This window comes from Natator depressus, chromosome 3, assembly GCF_965152275.1.
Source record: "Natator depressus isolate rNatDep1 chromosome 3, rNatDep2.hap1, whole genome shotgun sequence".
NCBI classification, from domain to species: domain Eukaryota; kingdom Metazoa; phylum Chordata; order Testudines; family Cheloniidae; genus Natator; species Natator depressus.
This window is the reverse complement of record NC_134236.1, coordinates 146,672,325-146,694,150: the sequence shown is the minus strand read 5'-3', so window position 1 is coordinate 146,694,150 and position 21,826 is coordinate 146,672,325. Positions and strand designations below refer to the sequence as shown.

The following is a 21,826-nucleotide window of genomic DNA, read 5'->3' as shown; positions in this document are numbered from 1 at the left end:
TAGGAATACACAGAAAATTATTTTAATAACTTCTTGTCTCTAATGTCATAGTACATGTATATAGTATACAGTGTCAGGGCCAAAGTTTTAATGAGCCAACTTGCTAGAAACATTTAAATTAAGAAATGAGTACATTTCTCAATCAGATATTGGGTGTATAGATCCTGATTATCAAGCTATAGTAATTAATGATTAATTTAGGCACAGCTATCATTGGAACTTTGTTTTATATGTTTAATGAGCAAAGTGCCTGATGCAAGACTGCAATTTGGCACCTTGCACTATTTCACGAGGGTACTATAGTTACATGTATAGTAACATGTTTTTGGATGGAGGTTTGATTTGGGGGAGACCAAGAATTACAGAAATTAAGCATCTTTCCATGGACAAACCATCGTTGGAAGGGCATCGATGCAGAAAAATGAGGAGGCGTTACACCTGTTGTTTGTCACCCGTTCATGATCTTAGAGAAGAAAGGAGTGAGGAAAGAAATGAAAAAAAAAAAAAATTAAACACCGTAATATTGAGATGTATGAAGTCTGTTTTATAACTTTAATCTCATCATAGATGAGTATTCAGAGATAAAACTGTTCAGTAAAATGCTGTTTTTCTAGAAAATCAGATACTGTATTAAAACAATCTTGCAAAATCCTATTCACTCGTTGCCTGACTCAAGTAATGTTTTGTAATAGACAACTAAAATACTATTTAGTTTCTTTATTATCGTTATGGTAAGGGTGGGAAAAACATAACTTGTAGCTGGGCTAATACATTTATAATGATTTTGCAAGGCTGTAGTAAAAATTCCTGTGAAGTAGTGTAATAAGATCATACATATATTAGAATACACCTCTATGTTAAAGCTACTTAAAAATAGCTGTATTATTTACTGGTCTAGGAAAAACCATAACGGACTATGGGTAAGATATTTTCCCATTCTTAATTAAACTTACAACAGGAAAAACTACCGAAGATATGTTTCAGCCTCAATCCTATATAAAACAGTCAAAACAGGGATGTGGGAAAATGATGGCGCAAAACACAGGTAAGTGTCAAGAAGGGCATGGGTCTTCACCACATGTAGCTTCAGGAAGTAAGCCAGCGAATCCAGTTTGATTTATTTTTTTAATATAACAATTGTATAGATTATGTAGCATCACAAATATACACTACTGCACAAATAATTTTAAAATATTCACAAATTATTTAAAGAATATACTGCACAAAGCATCTGCACAGATTTTTAAAATATTTCGCAAATGTTTGCAATTGTTCTTGGAAAGCAATAAAATATTTTGTTTGACCAGTCATTTTGTTGTTCTGAGTCAACTGAAGGTATTTAACTTTTTCATGCAAATAGCAGTGTGAGTTCGTAAAAGTTGGGGGGGAAATTGTCAGTTGCTTCCATAATTTTCTTTTTCAAGATGTTCATTTCATGCTGAAAGGTTAGTTACTGCTGGAAGTAGGCGCTCATTACTGATGTTTGTTAGGAAATGTCATATCAACGATGGGATCCATTGTTGCTTGTCTTGCTGTAACATATATTTGATGTGATAAACAGCATTGCTGTGAATTACGTTTACATAAGCCATTTCACTTTTGTTTTTCCCGGTTAGGGCCCAACAGGTCAAAGCTGCAAGACATGCTTGCAAACTTGAGAGATGTTGATGATCTACCTTCATTACAGCCATCTGTCACATCACCCTCTAGGCCGAGTAGCTCAAGGCTTATTGAACATGAAATAAACAGGACAGATGAAGGCAAGTATTTGTCTGTCTGTTTAGATAAATGTGTATACATTTGCATATTTATAATTATTATTATTACCTAAGACTTTAATCTTTTATACTTTTAAAGCACTTTACAGATATTAATTTAGCCTCATCATACCCCTGAGGTAGATAAGCATTATCACTTTTCTCCATCACCCTGGGGAAATTCAGAGAGAGATTTAAAGTCCTGATCTGAAATTTTTTGAGGTCAGTGGAAAGAGTGCAGTGGGTTTCTGTGGGCTTTATGTAAGGCCCTATGTCATTTGCCCATGTTCACACTAGAAATCTGGCAGAGTCAGGTATAGAACACAGATCTAGCAGGCCTTAACCACAAAACCATCCTTTGCCCATTTATGATTGTACAGAAGACATGTAGCATTTTATAATATTTGAGTACAGTGATGGGGAGCAAACTCTGCAGCTAAACTAAAAGGTGTGTCTAACATGGAAACACGCAGTGACTAGCTCCAGAATCACAGAGGAAGGACAGACCGCAATTTTTGCTCAGGTTGGTTGCTCATTTCTTAAGTTTTATAGTGGTGTTTGTATCTAAAATTTTCAGTGAGTTAGGGTCAGGGCAGAAAGCCCTAACATGCTGTGCACAGTCTCTGATTCGGTATACAACACTTACCTTCACAAACACTACACTTATAAATTGTTAATTGCAGTGTTTTAGCTTCAGTATTTCAATTATTTTAATGATATACAGAATAATAAAATAAGCATAAAAGTGCCTTTTCTGATGTGTTAATTTATATGAGGCATGCTGTGACTTATGCCCAAAAGATTGCTAAATATGGCTAGAAAAATGAGCAAAACATGATTTTGGCTAATAATCCATCTCTCTTCCTGAAATAGTAAGAAATTAGATTGACCAAATTACAAAAGAATGCAGATGAAAAAGGGTTCCATGCGGTTTAACTACTGCAGAGCACAATAGTTCAACCTCCCACATGTTTAGAGAGATTTTTAAAAGAAAAATGATAACTTAGCAACATTTTGAAATGTGGCAGAATTATTTTTGTGTGTGTGTGTTGAGCATTTCCGATCATCCCACAAGTGCCTCACTGGTGGCAAAAAACATAATGTGAGAGCTTTCCACATTCACTTTCTTTCAAAATATATATTTTGTAATTGAGAGCATCTGACTAGCTTATGAAAAAGGCAAAACCAAAACATGTCAGTGTTGCTTCTTTTTTCATTAGTGAAAATTTATTATTAAAAATGTAGCCGTTTAACATCCATTTAAAAAAATCTAAATCTGTACATATAAGGAAATATTAAATAAGTTAGGAATGCAAGTGAGAAAAAGGAAACTGGTAATTCATGCATTAGCAGAGCAAAGAAGAGAGTTCATGATTAAAAAGCAGAAATTTGGGTAGAGTTACATTTATGCAGTCCTCAAGCAGAGTACAAAAAGCTTGAATCTGACTAGAAAAAGGTAGAAAAGAGAGAGCCATAGGGAGATTCAGAGAAATACATGAATGGTGAGAAGAACACATGAAAGATGATCTTGCCACATTCTGGATGGACTGGAGAGGAGTATGATGAGGTCAGAGCTGAAGAAGACATAAAGATAAATTGGGCAGAAGTTACATGTAGTCAGTAGGAATAATCTGCATGTCTGCATACTCAGAAGGATGTTAGTGTGTTTCTCTGTATTAGAGAGGTCTAATATCAAAAAGGGTTAGAAACTTTTTTTTTTTTTTTTTTTTTTTTTTTTTTTTAACGCAAGCTTAGATTCTAGAAGGTGGTGGGTCTTGAATACATTTCCTCCACAGCTTCCCATTCTCAGTCCACATGTCACGCAAACATCAAAGGCCATTAGCATTGGGTGGAGGGCAGAATATATGCAGACACGTCTCAATACCAGGGGTGTATGGTGCCCTCCCATTCCTTTAGTTCATGTTTTCTTCCGCGTGTCAACAGAGCTTTCAATCACAAAGCGCTGTTCAGACATTGGTTTTCTACGTTTCATTTTCTTTCAGAACTCTAGTTATCTGGTGAATTTTCTCAAGTAACTTATTTTTTATGTCCTACGGGTGCTCAATTTCAGGTGCACATGTCCCCATGCGCCTTTGATTAGAGACTTTTGGTAGCAGTGCCTTGCAATCCACCCGTGAGCACTAGCTCTCGTGCCCCATACTGAGGGTATATAAGCAGTATCAGATGAACAGCCTTCAGTTCCTTCTCAGCTGCACAGGCCTGAGATGGAGGGTTTTGTGGTGCCCATGTCATAGTTATCTTTTTCTTAGGGAATAGCTTCTAGTTTTTACTTCATTGTTTAGAGCTTCCGTTAGCCCCACTTTTTAGTTTTTACCAATTGTATAAGGTGATTGGTTGAGGAAACTTCTTTAAGAGACTCCTCATTTCTCCCCCTCCTACCCTGGGGGGTGAGTGGGTGCATTCTTTCCTTCTTTGAAGGATGTTATCTTTGTGTTAAGCCTAAATCGCCTGGATTTAAACATTGTCTCACTTGGTGGGATTCTGTCCCAGTTATTGATGGTCACTGTCACTGTGTCTGCAGCTTAGAGGACACCCATTTCCCATCTAAGTGTAAAAGTTGTTCAGGGTTTAAGAGTAAGTCTAGAAAAAACAGGGAGATTAAGTTTAGGCTTCTCATGATGGCGCACTCCCTTCGCCTTGCCTCAGACCCAGGTCCACATACCCCCTCTTCCGCCCGGTATAGCGGTCTCCCTGTTAGCACAGTGCCCCATCAACCTCCCCTCACCCACTGGGGAGAGAACCACAGAGGATGGCACCAAGAATTCCAGAAAGAGGAACTCTAGATCACCTCAAAGAGAAGTTGGTGCCAGGAAGCCAAGGTCACCACAGAGACCCACTGCTTTTGAGACCTTGCATCCCAGAAAGGGTACCACTGAGGCTCCCAAGATCTCCTGATACCGAGGACCCCTCAGCTAAGGCTTCAGGAACTTATAAGTCCCGTGGTACCCTGCTTTCAAGTTGCCTGCAGTATCCACATTGACACTGATAGCACTGATTGATCAATTTGCAAAGCCAAGGTCATCCACAGAATCATCATCAGAATTCTGCACACACTCACCTGATACCACAGGAGTTTAGATTTTCCAGGGACTTGTTTGTCTTGGATGAACTGGAGTCCCCTCTACTGATGGATATGGAAAGACTCTTGGAACCAGGGCCTCATCTGTCACCATCTACTCTGCAGACTAACATTTCTTCCTAATGAGGCAGTGATGCCACCACCTCCATCACATGAGGATGATTTTAAGCACTTCCAAGTGCTAACAAAGAGAATTCCTGACTCCCTCCAGAATCCCCACAGAGGAGGTTCAGGAGACCCAGCACAAACTCTCGGACATTCTCTATATTGCCCCTTCTGGTCCAGTAGCCTTACCTACAAACAGAGCCCTGCTTGAACCTGCTAAAACAATTTGGCAAACCTCAGCTCCCATACCTCCAACTTTTAAGAGGACAGAAAAAACTATGTTCCAGCTAAAGATTCCAAGTTTTTTTCACACACCTAGCCCTCAATTCCTTGGTGCTGGATGCTGTGAACGAATGAGGTAGACAACACCATTGAAAGGCTCTTCTACGTTCTAAGGACCTAGATCTCTTTTTGGCCAAAAAATGGTACTCTTCTGCTTTGTTGCAATTTTAAATTGCCAATTATCAAGTGCTGATTGCAAAATATAACTACACTGGCTATGAGAAATTTAGGTTTTTATTGATCATCTGCCTCAGGAACAATGAGAGCAATTTCAGGTGATCATTGTGGAAGGTCATTTATTAGCCAGGACTTTGTTACTGAAGATGTGGTTGACATGGCAGCCCACTCTGTTTCTACAACAATGGTCATGTGTCATGACTTCTGGCTGCAATCCTCAGGGCTCCCTAGGGAAAACACTGAGAGGCTCAAGCTCTTCAGTGGGTTCACCAGTGGACGCCTGCGTTCTCGCAGGGATTCGAGAGCTACTCTCTGCTCCCTTGGTGTCTGCATGCCTGCAAATAAAAGAGATTCAGCAGGTCATAGATGGTGCACAGATCCCACCAAGCCCAATTCCTTGCTTATCACAGGTCTTTGGAATCACCTAAGAAGAAACCTAATTTCCACAAGAGAGAACCATCCTCCACCTCAAGAACAAACACTACTCAGCCTTCTTCATCTAAGTGTCAGTGTTGATGTTTTGGCCAAAGGTTTTGCTCTCTTCCATTATTTGGGGATCGTCTCTCCCATTTTCGATCTTCATAGGAGAAGATTACTTCTGACAGATGGATTTTGGAGGTTGTAACATGAGGCTATTCCATCCATTTCACCTACATTCCCCTCACCCACCCTCCTTCCTCATCCTTTTTCAGGGACTGATCTCACAAACATCTGCTGAAACTATTCCTTCTCCATATAGTAGTCCACAGTTCCAGTTCCTGCCAAACACAGAGGGAAAGGGGTTCTATTCCAAGGATTTTCTGGTTCCCAAAAAGAAGACTGTATGGAGACCCATCTTAGATTTCAGGTGGTTGAACATGTTCATCAAAACACAGAAATTTAGGATGGTGACACTCATAGCTATAAATACCATCTCTAGATCTGGGAGATGGGTCTGCAGTCCTTGACCTTCATGATCAGCCAGGAGCACTTCCAATATCACATTCTCCCATTCAGGCTCTCTACTGCCCACAGAGTCTTTATGAAGGCACTTGGGAAGCCATTCAACTACAACAATCAGGAATAATTGATTTCTGCTATCTTGATGATTTGACTTCTCAAGGGCCATTCGCACAGCGAGGAAAGCTATAACCCTGTTCAACCAGCTAGGACTTGAGCCCAACAAAGACAAGTCCACATTGACACCAGTTCAGTGAATAGAGTTAATAAGGAGCCATCTTACTTGCTGCAAACATCCAGAGTTTACCTACCAACTGACAGGTTTTTGACACTATCGAATCTGATCTTGCAGGTTCAGGTAAGTCCGCAAAGAGCCACAATTTGTCTGCAGTTCCTAGATCATATGGTAGCCTGCACATTTGTTACACTTCGTGCCAGGTTGCACCTACACTGCTCTCAAGGATGATTGAGAACTGGTTACACCTCCAACAAGCACAGTCCGAACAAATTAGTGTCACTTCCTCATCAGTCGCTTAGTTGGTGGAAAGACCTGGAAAATGTCTGTGCTGGTGTTCCCTTCATTCTGCTTCCCCCTGACTGTCACCATAGTATGATGAATTTCTCATCTGGGGACAGTCGGGGGGTATAATATCTTCGAACACATACCATTCAAGGCAAATGGATTGCCCAAGAGTCCGCTTTCCATAGTAACCACCTGGAACTCAGATTGGTTAGTTTGCCTGAAAATGTTTCCTTCCCATGATCTAGGGCTAATCTATCTACAGACAACAGAACCAGCATGCACCATATAAATTTTCAAGGAGGAGCAAGATTCCCTTCCCTTTGTGCAGAAGCAGTAAAATGGTGGAAGTGGCACATAGTGCGTCAGATTCTCTTCTCAGCCTCATACTTACTGCATCTTTAGAACACTATATCCAATGGCTCAAGCAGACACTTCTGCTAGGACTAGGAGTGGGAATCAAATACCTAATTCTTGAGCATATATTCCTCACCTGGGGTTTTCCGGAAATAGACCTCTTCAGCAATGCCATCAACAGAGGGTGTCGGATGTTCTGATCAAGAGGGGCTTTAGACCATCAAGCTCTGGGGGATGCTTTCCTCATCTTCTGGTCAAGGAATCTCCTCTGTACCTATCCCACCACTGCTCCTCAGAGTACTAAACAAAATCAAGCAGGACAGAGCTAAAGTCATCCTAATTGCACTGATTTGGCCAAGGGAAATATGGTTGCCCCTGCCTGATTCACTTCACATCTCACTACAGCTTCCAACCATTCCTGACCTGCCGACTCAAGAACTGATCTCAGCTTGAACATGCAGTAGCTCAAGGCTTGGTTTCTAGATGGTTCTCTGGGGTAGAGGTCTCCTGTTCAAGAGAGGTACAAGAGGTTTTGTTGAATAGCAGAAAAGCATCAACTGGAAAAACTTACCTGCAGAATGAGAGATTCCACCATTGTTGCATCCTCTGCTGAGTCTTCCTGTTTGGATGTCTTATATTACCTGTCAAGTTTGAAGAATTCATGCCTCTTTCTGAGTTCTGTTAAAGTTCATTTAGCAGCTATCACAGCTTTCCATTGCCCTGTTGATTGGCTTTCAGTGTTTGCTCACTCCTGGAAGATCTGGAAGATCACTTCCAGATTCATCAGAGGGTTGGCTAACCTTTTTCCACATGTCAAAGAATCCACTCCTATGCAGGACTTGAATTTGGCCCTCAACTTTCTGATGAAGCCTCCCTTTCGAGCCACTAGCTAAGTGTGCCCTTCTACACTTGTCTGTGAAGTCTGCATTTTTAGTGTCCATCACCTCCACTAGGAGAATTGGTGAGCTTGGTGCCTTAATGGTTGGTCCCTTTCTACACAGTTTTCTATAAAGAAGAGGTATGTCTCTGGCCACATCTCCCTTTTTTTACCCAATGTAACCTCAGACCTTAATATCAGTCAGGTCATTCGGCTGTCAGTGTTTCATCCTAAACCTCATCTGACTAGGGAGGAAGCTGCCCAACGCACCTTAGACATCAGGAGGGTATTGGCTTTTTATTTGGAAAGGACTAAACCCTTCAGAGTCTCTCCCATGCTGTTTCTCTCTTTCATGGACAGAATTAAAGGGGCCCCTCTTCCTTCCTAAAGACTCTCTAAGTGGGTTTCCAATTGTATCATCTTCTGCTATGAGGCTGCTAATGTTCAGCCTCCTTTTAGGGTTGTAGCCCATTCCACCAGATCTCAGTCTACTTCCATAGCCCTGCTGAAGAATGTATCCATTGGTGAAATACGTAAAGCTGCTGTGGACTTTCTTCTACACCTTGTCAGAACACTATGCGTTAGTATATACCTCTAGGGCAGATGCTGCCTTTGGGACTGCAGTTCTGCAAACTATGTTAGACCACACTCCAAAGCACCCACCTCCTTTAGAAAGTACTGCTGAGGAGTCGCCTGGAGTGGAGCATAGGGACATTACCTGAAAGAGAAGGAAAAGTTACTTCCCCTCTATGATAACTGGAGCTCGAGATGTTTGACCCTATGGGTGCTTCACTACCTGCCCTCTTCCTCTCTGCCTCAGAATCTTTGCGTTGCTAGATTTTGTAGTAGAGAAAGAACTGAGGGAAGTTCATCTGACACTCCCTGCATACCCTCTGTCTGGGGCATGAATATGCTAGGATGAATATGTGGACAGAAGGGCACTGCTATCAAAAGCCTCTGATCAAAGGTGCATGGAGTTCATGTGCACCTAAGTGTAACACCCAACAAACATCTTGAATTCCAGTTACTGTACAGGGTAAGTAACATCTCCTTTTGTATGCCCCTCACTTTAGCATTACAAAGATTAAATGTAGCATGTAAACTACCCTCAATGGACAACACAAATATCCATTCTTTGCACCTTTGTAATGTGTTAACATTTGAGAAGTGTTTTAAAAGTGTATGTGTTTAACAATACCACTCCAGTCATAACCCAGTGATTGTCATAGTTGAGCAAATGCTTTATCATAAAGATGCATCTCATACCATACTCTGAAGATCTTTGGACTCGGATTCTGGTGAGACACCTGAAAAAGCAAGATACAGTGGCAGTGACCCTCCACTGAAAGCGTCCTATATTAAATCCCTAAAATGCCTAACTTAACACTAGTAGCAACAGTATGTAATCAACAGTTGCAGTGCTGAAGACACTATGGCAGCTATTTCCAAGCTACATATGGTGTTTTGGAGTAAATTAGAACTAATATATTGAATTACATCTGGAAACAAATGGGAAGCCAGTGGAGTTAACTGAGCATAGGCATAATTAGCTCTTGCTGACCCATTTTTGTAAGCAATAGGCTTCAACTTAGTGCACTGTAAATGAAGATTCCAGCTAGTCCTCAAGAGGGCACAGCAACAGCCTAACCTGAAGACAGCAGAAGCATGAATGACTAGTCAAGTTTGCATCTTCTAGGAAAGGCTGCAACCTCTTTGTTGTAAATTGTAAAATATAATAATAACAAAGTATGAGCCACAACTTTGGAAATCGAAGCGCAATGAAGAAATTGAAGATTTGTGGCAAAAGTGATCTCTAATTTTCATTGCATCTGGTCCCTCTCCTTGCTGGTTTTCTTTTCTAAACTTCAGTTCTCCTGGAACAGCTCTATACTTCAAGTTGAATGTGATGCATAGGCTAGAATTTCCATATGTCATCCAGGCGCCTTGAAGTTTTTTGATGTGAGCTCCACAGGGAAATTAGTTAGGGTATAGATGGTGTCCAAATTTTAATTGTTCTGTTTTCATGCCTGTTAACTCAAAGATGAGTATCATGTGACCTGAAGGCTAATTCCACCAGTGTTATGATACCATTTCTATCATATCTACAACACATAATCACCTCTGAAATGTGAAGACGTCTGTTTTTATTTTTACCTAACATTGCTCTCAGTTGAAAGGCTAGGTCAGATGCTCCCTATGGGAGAGTGCTTTAACACTCCCTTTTTAAATACCCAGCGCTCCTCTGGGTATGTATAGGTATAATTTCCAAGATAGCTGTGGAAGCAGTGTATAGAAGGAAAAACCTAGGTTTCTAATACCTGAAGTTCTCCGAATATGTTGCCTCAACCAACCCACATTTCCATTCGTCCCTTCCCTGCATCTTTGGAGCATCTGTATATTCTGTATAAAACCGAGGAAGTGGCTGTGCACCTCTTTATTACTTTGGCATTAGAAAGAGCTAAAAGGGGCATAAATTGTAGCATACTCTTCTTCCCTGAGATTAATTGCTTTTAGTAGTCCTGAGACATATGGACTCCAAGGGTGTGGGTCTGTGAAAGCAACATATTCCAAGAACTCCATTTACTGGAAAGTGCCTTGGATATCTTTTGGAATATGTGTGTCTTCCATATGCATGGATGTCTATTGCTCTTTTGTCCTTGGTTACTAACTGAGGTAATTAATATAAATATTTTACAGGGAAAACGAACAGGTATTTTTACATGAAAACCACAGAATTGTATGTATATAGCTATGATTTTTTGCATGTTTTTCTTTTTCTTGCAGTGGAAGCTTTAACATTCCCTCCTACATCAGGGAAGTCATTCATTATGGGAGCAGATGAAGCCCTTGAAAGTGAGCTGGGTCTTGGAGAATTGGCGGGCCTTACAGTTGCCAATGAGGCAGATTCACTGACTTATGATGTAAGTGGTAGTTTAAAATAAGCCATTTGAGGTTCTGCCATCTATATATGTGTGAAGATCTCAGTGAATTCAGTAGTTTTACATGTGTGCAGACTACAGGAGGAACCCCCCATGTGCAACATATAGAATAAAGAAAAGCGTTTGCAAAATATCCATCATTTTCAAAATGAAGGATAATTCTCTTTATTAAAAGAAAAAAAAGTTAGTGATCTTTTAAGGGTCTGCTGTCTTAACTCAAAATAGCTGTTATTCATGTATAGTAATTGCTCCTCAGATCCCCACCCTTGGGGTATGTCTACACTGCAGTAAAACACCTGTGGCTGGCCTGTGGCATATTACTGCCTTCCTGTGAAAGGGTATTCATTTTTGTTCATTCACTTACAATGTGATTTCTTAAGAGCCTTCTATAATGCTATCTTGTGATCCAGAAATCAGCTCTTTCATGGTTCTCACTGACCTCACTTGACTGGAGGCTTAAGCTGTAAATAGTCTGATCAGATACTAGTTTTGGAAGAACTGTCTTCCAGTCCTTAAATCAAATTAGTCTTAAGCCACCCTCCGTGGTTGATTTCCAAGCGTAGAAACCCATTTTGGTAATTTAAAGAGGGAGGAAAGTAGGTTACTTATTAGTAACTGAAGTTCTCAGAGTATGCTGCCATTGTGGACCCATTTTTCTACCTTTCTGGCTTCTTCAGAGATGCTGGGATGTCCAGAAGGGTGAAAAGGAACAGAGGTAGTTTTACCTAGTAGATGGAGCTCTATACTGGAACTCAGGTGTTCTGAGTTCTATTTCTGGGTCTGTTACTAGTCCTGCTGACTTACCTTAGGCAGGTCACTCCATCCTCTCTGTGCCTCAGTTTAGCCATATGTAAAATTAGTATAATGATATTTATCTCCTATGTAAAGTGTTTCTGAGAGCTGCAGATGAAAACTGCTGTCTAAGAGCTAGATGCTATTACTATTATCTGTGTTGGCACCAAGGGGTGCATGCCAAGTAACACCTGGTCCCCTCCTAAGACTGTTTTCTGTTTCTGCTGTTAATAATTTAGTACACCTACAGGCCACTAATTTCAAACACATAATTCCTCAGCATTGTTTAGTGGGGGCTTCAGAGTAAGATTGGAGAAAGTTCTCAGCATTGTGTTCTTTGTGTTCAAATTCCGGAGAGTCAAAGTGCTATAAAATCCAGTTCCTTCTGTAAGGAAAATTATATAGATCCATTTTCTCTGGTAGAAAGAAGCAGAGTTTTTTCAGATACCTCAACCAATTTGAGACAAAAATAAATTTCAGCGCGCTCTATTTATACCTGTCTCTGGAAATTTCCACTACATGCATCCGACAAAGTGGGTATTCACCCATGAAAGCTTATGCTCCAATACGTCTGTTAGTCTATAAGGTGCCACAGGACTCTTCGCCGTTTTTACATATCCAGACTAACATGGCTACCCCTCTGATACTTTGTAAATATAGTCTTACTCAACTGTTCTGCTTCCTTTTTTTAATTCCAAGTCATCACTGCTTATTTTACTGATCAAAAATAAGTTTTTGTACTGATCCTGTTAGCACAACAAAACCGATACATCTCTAAGAAAATAACTTGGATTATTTCCTGGCTTGTACATTAACAGAATTGCTAGCCACATTTCCATTACAGATTTTTTACCTTAAGGTTTACACCCCAGTTGCACCCTAACTATTCCTATAATGCACCTTGGTTGAGTCAAGGCTACTGTTGTTAATATGTGAACCAGAAAGAACACAGCTGAACTTCCAAATCCTAGGCTGAGTTGGTAGCACTGGTTGTTAGGAAGGTTATTTTTGTGACTTGTAAACTGAGAAACTTTGAGTCACTGAGCGATAATAAATGTGACCTCACAGAACATTTCATGTTTGCACAGAGGCATGTCCATATAGGAGGACTTTCACCCTCTGTTTTTATGGGATGACTCTATCGTTTTTTAAAAGTAATCCAATTTATGTTATTTATGATCTTATTTTTAATTCTGGTCATAAACTACTGCTACCTTTTTAAAATATAAAAGTGAGGAAGAAAAGTAAGGTACAAATAATCTTACTTTTGTATATTCTACCTATATATGTATATATGAGTTTTCTCATGCTTGGGAAATAGAGTGCTGGTTAGTTTAAAGACATGGAGATATGAACATGAAGTAATGATTTGAAGTAATCCATAAATGCTAGATTAAAATTCTGATTTCTCCTTCTGTTGTGAGTCCCCCAAACGAAGTATAAGTTTTGGGTATTTTTTCCAAATAGATAGCAAACAATAAGGATGCACTGAGGAAGACCTGGAACCCCAAGTTCACATTAAGAAGTCATTTTGATGGAATAAGAGGTCTGGCTTTCCATCCAGTTGAACCAGTCTTAATAACTGCATCCGAGGACCATACGTTAAAAATGTGGAATTTACAAAAAACAGCGCCAGCAAAAAAGTAAGGCTATTCTTATTTAAGTGTTTATGTGAAAACATTTTAACTAATTATTTAGAGAAGCAGTAGCAACAAAAAAAGGTCATTTGGGGCTTGATCCAGCTCCAGGTGGAGTCAATGGGAGTCCTCTCTTTTCACTTCATTGCGAGGAGGCATGAGGCTGTTGTAAGATACTGACTTTAAAAGAAAGCCAGGCTGAAGCCATGTAACTTCATTAATCTCTCTTCCCTTCATTATGAAAATACCATATGATTTCTATTACTGTACTTCCGGATAGATACTGTTTATATTATTTTACTAGGAAAATGTATTTAAAGGTGGTGACCTATTTAATTATATATCCGTTACGTGTGTGTGTGTGTATATGTGTATATGTGTGTGAATTTACTGATAAAAATATGGACAGACGTGAGATCAGATTCTCTGGCCCACTCTGCACCTTGTGTGCTGCTGGATCTGGATGAATCTCCTCTGCTGGAGATTTCCTGAATAGCCAGTAACTATGCCGCCACTCCTAGAGTCACCAGAGTGATTGGTGGGGAGAGACTTGGCCAAAGCATTGTGTACTCCTGCAGTCCCCAGCGTGCAGTTCCTTAGGGACAGTTACCAGCTGGCAGACTCTAGAGCATGGTCTTAGCTGCTGTAAATTCATCTGGGGCTTTGGCATAACTGGCCTTAGTGAGTTATCAGCTCCCTCCCTGTCTCTTGTGGCTGAGCACAGTATAGAATGTGGCCCACAGAATATACATAATCTATTCAAAGTTTATTCCCTCTTTTTGGTTTGGTTGTTGTAGGATTGCTCATGATTAGTCTGCCTCCACTTTTTTTTTCCGCTGCTTTACTAAAACATCATTCCAGTATTGCTTTTTGGAAGAAAACAAAGTATTACAGGGATGTAAGATGGTTGGGGAAAACTTTCATATGAGTTTACAGCAGTTGGACAAGTTAGCTGTTTCAGCATTCTGTTTTCAAAAAATATTTTGGGAAACACTTGTATAATGTAACATAAACTCTGAAACTGCTCTCCTGTGCTTTTGTTTAGGAGTGCCTCTCTCGATGTAGAACCTATATATACATTCAGAGCACATAGGTAAGTACATCCTTATGAGCATATAGAAACTCTGTACTCTGAGAAATACAGTTTTTATATGTTTAAAGTCGTTTTCAAGTATTAATTTCTACCATGTATGAAAGATCAGCTAGTCTTTTTATTAATTTAGTTTCCATATTATCCATTTTAAATATTTGTATGTGTGTTTGGATCTATTATGAATGTCTTTATTATAGTTGGAGCTTGTTAAAGCTACCATTTTAAAAAGACAAATCTAAAGATAAATATTGCAAATATAGGGAAGTTTTGTGCTTGTTACTGCAGTACAGAATTTTTGTTTTTTTCCTATTAAATGTGTGTACAGTATGAAGCTGTTTGCAGTGAGTTAAAGCATGAAAATCCCTTTCATAAGCCATCCTAGATCTTCAGATGTACAATTTCCCAGGCAAAATAGTTAAACTTAATTATATTTTAAAACTGGCAGGGACAGGCACATCGTTAATGCTGCTTTTGTACTTCATGCAATTGATTTAATCATTAATTTGGTCTAACTTTAATGATATGACAGGACGTTGAGGTGGGGGAGCCTTTTTAGCCAAAGTCAAAAGCACTGTATCATATACCACCTGAAATGTGCAGTGTTTTTGTTGCATGTATCCACCTAGCGAGTCTCAGTTAAGAGTTCACAAGGCCAAATGTTTTGTTTGAACAGCAATTTGTTATTTTTCTTCATTTAATCAGTGAGAAGAGTTGAAACTGATAATTTGATTTCTGTGGGGTTTTTTTCAGTGGCCCAGTGCTCTGTGTGGTAATGAACAGCAATGGTGAGCAGTGTTACAGTGGAGGAACTGATGGCTTCATACAGGCCTGGAATACGACAAACCCAAATATTGACCCCTATGATTCTTATGGTACGTTTCTGTCACACTTGGTACGTTTTTGTCACAGACACTTAGCGAGTGAAAATGAGGTATCCAGTGAAAACCTGAACTTTTGCTGGATTTAGCAGCACTGTGAACTGTTTCGTGTAGTGGTATTCAGAATTTGAAAGAAAAAGGTAACTATTGGCTTTAGTATCTAAGGGCTTGACTACATGGTGAGTTAGTACATGCAAGCCGCAGTGTGACTCTACAGCACACTAGTTTGCTGTGCGCTAACTCGCCGTTTAGACAAATCATAAGTAAACTGCTGCTTTAGTTCTTGGATTGACTCGTTACATGCTGGCAAAACCTGCCAGTTAAACAAAGAACAAAGGCTATGTCAAGAGACTTCTTAACATGCTGTTTCATGTATGGTTTGTATGAAATTTGGCTTTTGAAAAATAAGCTGACGTGCTATTAATGGCATTTTAATCTTAATTTACGTTTAACTTCTTGAATGCTAACTTCTCCCTCATGTGGCATGATTGCAACTTCATTTTTTTTCTGTTGGTTCTGTTGATATTATACATGAACACTTTCAGATTGGAAAAGCCTAGGGATACATAGAATTATCCTTTCATTTCTCATCTTCTGTGCACATTCTGAAGATATCAGAATGTTTCTCCCTTTCTAAGTGCTTCTTACTATTTTTATAATACCATTGAGGTGAACAGCTTTGTAGAAACATGTAGGAAGACGAGCTGTGCTGAGGACCTTTAAGTGTAAATTAGAGAATTTAATAAATAAACAGTGGTGGTCATGGAAAACGGGGAGAAAAGAAAAACTTTGGAAAGGAAATACTGTTTTGGGAGACTATGGGTTTGCAAGAAAACCAAATCATACCTATTTTTTGTTTGCGTTAGTGTTTGGTAAGTTTTGGGTTTTTTAGGATTGTGTTATAAATTAAAGATAGTGTAATAGTGGAAAGAAACAAATCTGAAGAGGATCAAGATTGCTTGGCCTACACATAAAGAGTCTGTTCTAAGTATTGGTGGCAAAATGGTTAAAGGTATAGAGCTGCAATTGAGAAAAGGAAACAGCTGGGGAACACTAAAGAGAAGAGTGCACATAGGGAGCAAGAAGGGGCAGAAGATAGCTTAAAATATAGACAGGGTCTGAGCTGTGTGTATAGGGCCTTATGATGAGGCTGAGGAGTTTGGCCTCGATTTAGAAAGAGATGTTAACCCACTAAAAAGACTCAAGGAGCAGAGAGACAGGGAGAGCACCACAAAAGGAAGGTGCTTTATGCTCTACGGTATTTTGAATATACTGAACGGGTAGGAAAGAAGCACAGGCCAGAAAGGAGGAGGTGGCAGTGATAGCAGTATATAGGAAGTGGATTTTTAGAGATGTTGTAAAAGCCAATTTTATTGTTTAAAAATACAAATTATGTAACTGAATTCCAGATACCCTAGTGAAGTTTGAGTACTGTTAACTGAATAAGCTAAATTTCTTCAGTGAAAGGCCCAGCCAGATCCTCTGTTTTTAATATTTGATTCTATTCACAGCCAAAGGAATAACTTTTAATTGGATGCTTCGTTTCTTTTTTTATTTAAATTTTGTTTCAAAACATTTATCACCTATCACCTTTTTCACAGATCCGTCTGTTCTAAGAGGTGCATTTGTAGGCCACACCGATGCAGTATGGGGCTTGGTTTATAGTGGAGCACACCAGCGTTTACTATCCTGCTCAGCAGATGGCACCATACGTTTATGGAAAGCTTCAGAAATTGCTCCAGCTCTTAATATATTTAATGATAATCAAGGTACAGAATAATTTCCTACTTAAACGCTTATTGCATCGCTGTTTAAACTCTTAATTTCTGTTATTGTCCCACACATTCCTCCATCCTGCTCTTGAGGACTCCACCTTAGTTTTAATAGTAATTTTTAAACAACTGCAACTTTTTTGTAAGTATTTTTACCCTTAAGTTACTTGTGTCCTCTAACTTTGTCCTATAGATATTTTTCTCTGGGAATTCGTCTTAGAGCTCCATGCAAGAAAAGATTTCCTTCCCATGAACAGACTTCAAAGTAGAAATGGATCTCCTATCCCAGCCCAAGCTCTAAATAAAGTATTTTAATAAAAAATATTATCTGAGATAGTATATCCACCAAATAAGATTAAGCTGGTGACCATACTAGACGATATGGGCTTAGATTCTGGGTCCTTACGCTCTCTAGATAATAAAATCTGTAATAAACCAATGAACCACTGTAGAGTATCACTTCAAATAATGACTTATATTTATTATATTATCAAGTGCAAGATGGCAGCCAGTGTTTCAATTGATAAGTAATGTTTGAAAATTACATAGTTTTGGACAGCGTTAACAACTTTTCCCTTATAACATTATGAAACTATATCATTTTTTATACCAAAATGTTTCTTGCTTTTACCAACTAATTCATTTCTGAAAAATTTGCTTCTTTTCTGTAGAAATGGGAATCCCTTCTTCTGTGGACCTTGTGAGCAGTGACCCAAGCCACATGGTAGCATCATTTAACAGTGGGCACACTTGCATTTTTAACATGGAGACACGGCAACGAATTCTTACCTTGGAGTCCAACATAGATTCCAGTATGTATCCAAAATGAAAACATTTCCTTCTTGAGAGAGGTTGATATTTTTATTGTTGAAAGCTTGTATTATTTTACTCAAACTGAGAGTACGTTCACAAAAAATAGGCAAGTTGTGTGACAGGTGAAATTATAGAGTGAAATGTGGTTGCTGGATTTTAAGTAGTGATGGATAATTTTACAGCTAATCCTCTGGACCTCATGCAGGGCTCCAGCAACACAGTGAACCGCATATCTCTGATAAAAGTTCAGAAGAAATGCATATTTTGAACATGCATTGTGAGACTCATAATTCTATTGGGATATTTTTAAGCAGTTGCAGTAATAGTAAAAATTAAAGCAGAGGAAACAGGTTGGGGGAATCCATAGCGAAACCCCTCTGTGTATCCCCATGCATGGATATTATATGGAAGCCTATCAATGTAGGTAAGTATGTCTGAGTGACAGTGAGTGTGCATGTGTCACTTTTAAAGTGCTTTGGAATGGTTTAGTATAAAAGGCACTATATAAAAGTAAGTTATTACTTGAGAGAGCTTCCATTACAGACATGTGGTAGATTTACTGCCTATGAAGAATTTTTAACCCAAAACTTGTTACTAATTTTATTCTTTCAAAGGAACATGTGTGCTGGAGTTTGCAGTCTTTAGAGATTCACTAAATATTTTTTTCATAGCCACTAACTCTTCCTGCCAGATAAACAGAGTTGTCAGCCATCCAACTCTTCCTATTAGTATCACTGCCCATGAAGACAGGCACATCAAATTCTATGACAACAATACAGGTAAGTGTTCTTTCACCAGATACTGTCCATAGTAGTTATGTAAAACAAAACAAACACACTCTCATAGTAATTTTTTGGCAGTCTTATGAGAGAGGTCAAGGATTGAATGACCTTTGACACTGAACTCTCCACCCAGACTTCCTCTTAGGAAGCCCATCCAATTGACACATTGTGAGGAAATGTTGTGAAACTTGCACTGTTGCAGTCTGCAGTTTCTGGTTTTAAGTGTCTCACGTGGTAGTGATTTCCACATTTCCTCGGTAGGGCTATTGCACAGACCTAGTGGAAACTCATTCTTGGGAAACTTCCCCAAAACTTTCATTTGCTGATTCTTCTTCTCCCCCCCCCCCCCTCCCCCCCAATTCTGCCTGCTTGGATCCTCATAAGCAGTTAAAAGCAGCCTAGGCATCTCTGAAGGATTGCTGGGCCTGGCCTGGCCTGTTTGGGGAAGAGGCAGTTTCCTTTTGAAGTTCCACTAGTGACATTGCTCCAGACTCAATGGGAGCGCTCCTCCAGCAGTGTTGCTTCAAGGAAAATGGCCTCTTCTCCAGGATCGACTGGGCAGTTTTTAATTCAGTTTAAAAGTCTGGACTGGGAGCTGGATTTATGTTCCCAGGTCAGTTTTAAGGGATCCAGTGACCTGCACAGAGGTGCTGTGGGATTCAATGACAATAGTAAACCAATCCTTTCCCAACAATCTGTGGCCCTCTTGCTATTGCCAATTCACTTTCTTTCTTAAAAGTTGTATTGCACACGATTCAGTATTCCCAGTGTTGTTTTTACAGTAAAACACAAGAGCTTAAAGTGTCGTCTGAGCTCATGGCAAGGGATAGTGAAAGCTGGGGGGAAAAGATGGAAATAAATAAACCTATTTATTAAAAATTGAACAAGTAGACAAAAAAGCCTTAACCTTTTTCCTGTTTTCTTACCCTTCGCTTGTTAATTTCCTTCCACAATAGAAGAATATATTCCATAGATAAAGCCACAAGTGTGTTGTATGTTTTTAAATGAAGGAGCTGCCATAATAGCAGTAAGTCATGCAAGGCTCAACAGTAGTAAAGGACTGATTCCGTTTTGGAATGGTTGAAGGCACTCGACTGTATTTACCCAAAATGTGTATGGTTGCATACCAGTGCACACATTGTTGTGGCTTATTGCTGAATAACTGACTTCTCTGCTTCCTAACTGACTTAGATTTGTATATTCACTCTGGCTGCAGCATCAGCTCAGGGAAAACTATTGATTGTTACAGTCCACAAGGCGTGTGTTCTATATGCAGTGCAATGGATTAACACAGTTGTTGACTTCAGAAGTGTTGACCACTTAAGCAAATGAACAATATAAAATGACTTGATACATAACCATACTTACCGAGTCATGAGAGAGTATTTTTCTTTTATATAATACAAAATGTGACAGGCTCCAGTCAGTGAGAACAAGCAATGGACAGAATTAAAATGTTCATTCTCTTTCAGATTCAGTGGGGTCGTACAAAGTAAATTGCCATAATATGTTGAATTACAAAAATGAACTGTAGAAAAATAACATGGATAATCTTTTCTTTCAAAGGAAAACTGATCCACGCAATGGTAGCCCACTTGGATGCAGTCACAAGTTTAGCTGTTGATCCTAATGGCTTGTATTTGATGTCTGGCAGTAAGTACATCAAATGTTAACCTCTTCCTTTATCATAATAACTTTAATGTTTATTACAATTAAGAAAACATATTTCCATCTTTCTCTATGTAGGTCATGACTGTTCAATTCGCTTATGGAACCTTGAAAGCAAAACCTGTATTCAAGAATTTACTGCTCATCGCAAAAAATTTGATGAGTCTATTCATGATGTGGCATTTCACCCATCCAAATGTTATATTGCCAGTGCAGGAGCAGATGCTCTGGCTAAGGTCTTCGTATGACACAGTGCTTCCCTTTCAGCTCTAGCTCTTGTACACTTAACCAGATGCACAAAAGAGAGGAAGACATGAGCAAGAATCTTCATTTCCTACCCTGAAATTAAGAGAACGTTTGTAATGGTTTAGTTTTTGCAGGGTGCTCTTTTCTAAATTAAGGTTTCTTCAGGTTTCTGTGAACTCAGCTGGTGCTGAGAGCTTGGATACTCTGTTTCAAATGTCAGCAAAAGAAATGCTTTTATTTCTGAGGGTGTGAATATTTGTCCAGGCAGGCCTTGGGCGAAACTAGGTCTCTGTATTCTCTGCTAATAAAGTGGGACACTAGAGGGATGATCAAATAAATAGGTGGCCTGAGTGCTGCAGGGAGAGGGGAGCGGAACTTCCAAGTGTTTCTCGTCAAGGAATCTTATAAACTGCATACTTTAAATTAAGTAACCTAAAAAGGTGACCATTCACATGCCCATTGGGCTACCATATGAATTTCACTTGTTCATCCCTTTGGTATTAATGACTAGACGGTGTTTAGAGGAAAGTAGCTGATAATTAATCTCAGCCCACTTGGCTGCTAGCATAAGATAAATTTGGTTAAAAGGAAAAAATTACTAAATTTTAAAAATTATTAATGCAGTAATGTTTTGTTCAATTTATTATGTTATACAGCAAATATTTAGTTTACAGAAAATGTATACGTTTTATTAATTTTGTGAAAGAATGTGATAGCAAGTGGCTAGAAGCTTAGGCCATAGTCTAATCACAATTAAGGAGACAGGCTGAAACAGTCTGTATATACTGTAATAAGGGATTTAATTTATTCAAATGTATAATACTGTTTATTGTTGGAGGTCAGGCACAAGAAATTGTAATAAAAGTTCCCACAGCAACCTCTAGCACAGTTTAGCCAACACATCTTCATTTCTTCCCATTCCTACAAAAAAGGGTGCCACTGTGGATGAAAATCATGATTTCGTTTTAAGAATAAACGTGGATTCATAGTGCTGTGTGTGAGTCTTGCTATCAGATTAATGCAGTGGGTGCCTTTACAAAGTTCCACCAGTTTTAAAGATTCTACTAGTTCTAGAGAGATTCCCTAACTTTC

General features: G+C 39.2%; 1 protein-coding gene across 2 annotated transcripts in view; it reads left to right on the top strand.

Annotated features, from left to right (window-relative positions):
• STRN (striatin) overlaps positions 1 to 20,783 on the top strand; it is a 96,936-nt gene extending 76,153 nt beyond the window's left edge. Inside the window, exons 9-19 of one of the 2 annotated variants that reach the window (XM_074948996.1) lie at positions 959 to 1,045; positions 1,617 to 1,760; positions 10,899 to 11,035; positions 13,313 to 13,488; positions 14,528 to 14,575; positions 15,326 to 15,447; positions 17,055 to 17,222; positions 17,897 to 18,037; positions 18,710 to 18,817; positions 20,387 to 20,473; positions 20,567 to 20,783. In XM_074948996.1, coding sequence (XP_074805097.1) covers positions 959 to 1,045; positions 1,617 to 1,760; positions 10,899 to 11,035; positions 13,313 to 13,488; positions 14,528 to 14,575; positions 15,326 to 15,447; positions 17,055 to 17,222; positions 17,897 to 18,037; positions 18,710 to 18,817; positions 20,387 to 20,473; positions 20,567 to 20,736 — 1,388 coding nt within the window. In that variant the 3' untranslated portion in view covers positions 20,737 to 20,783. The remainder of the gene's footprint in view (positions 1 to 958; positions 1,046 to 1,616; positions 1,761 to 10,898; positions 11,036 to 13,312; positions 13,489 to 14,527; positions 14,576 to 15,325; positions 15,448 to 17,054; positions 17,223 to 17,896; positions 18,038 to 18,709; positions 18,818 to 20,386; positions 20,474 to 20,566) is intronic. The other variant, XM_074948997.1, reaches the window with a different exon arrangement.
• The last annotated feature ends 1,043 nt before the right edge of the window (positions 20,784 to 21,826 follow it).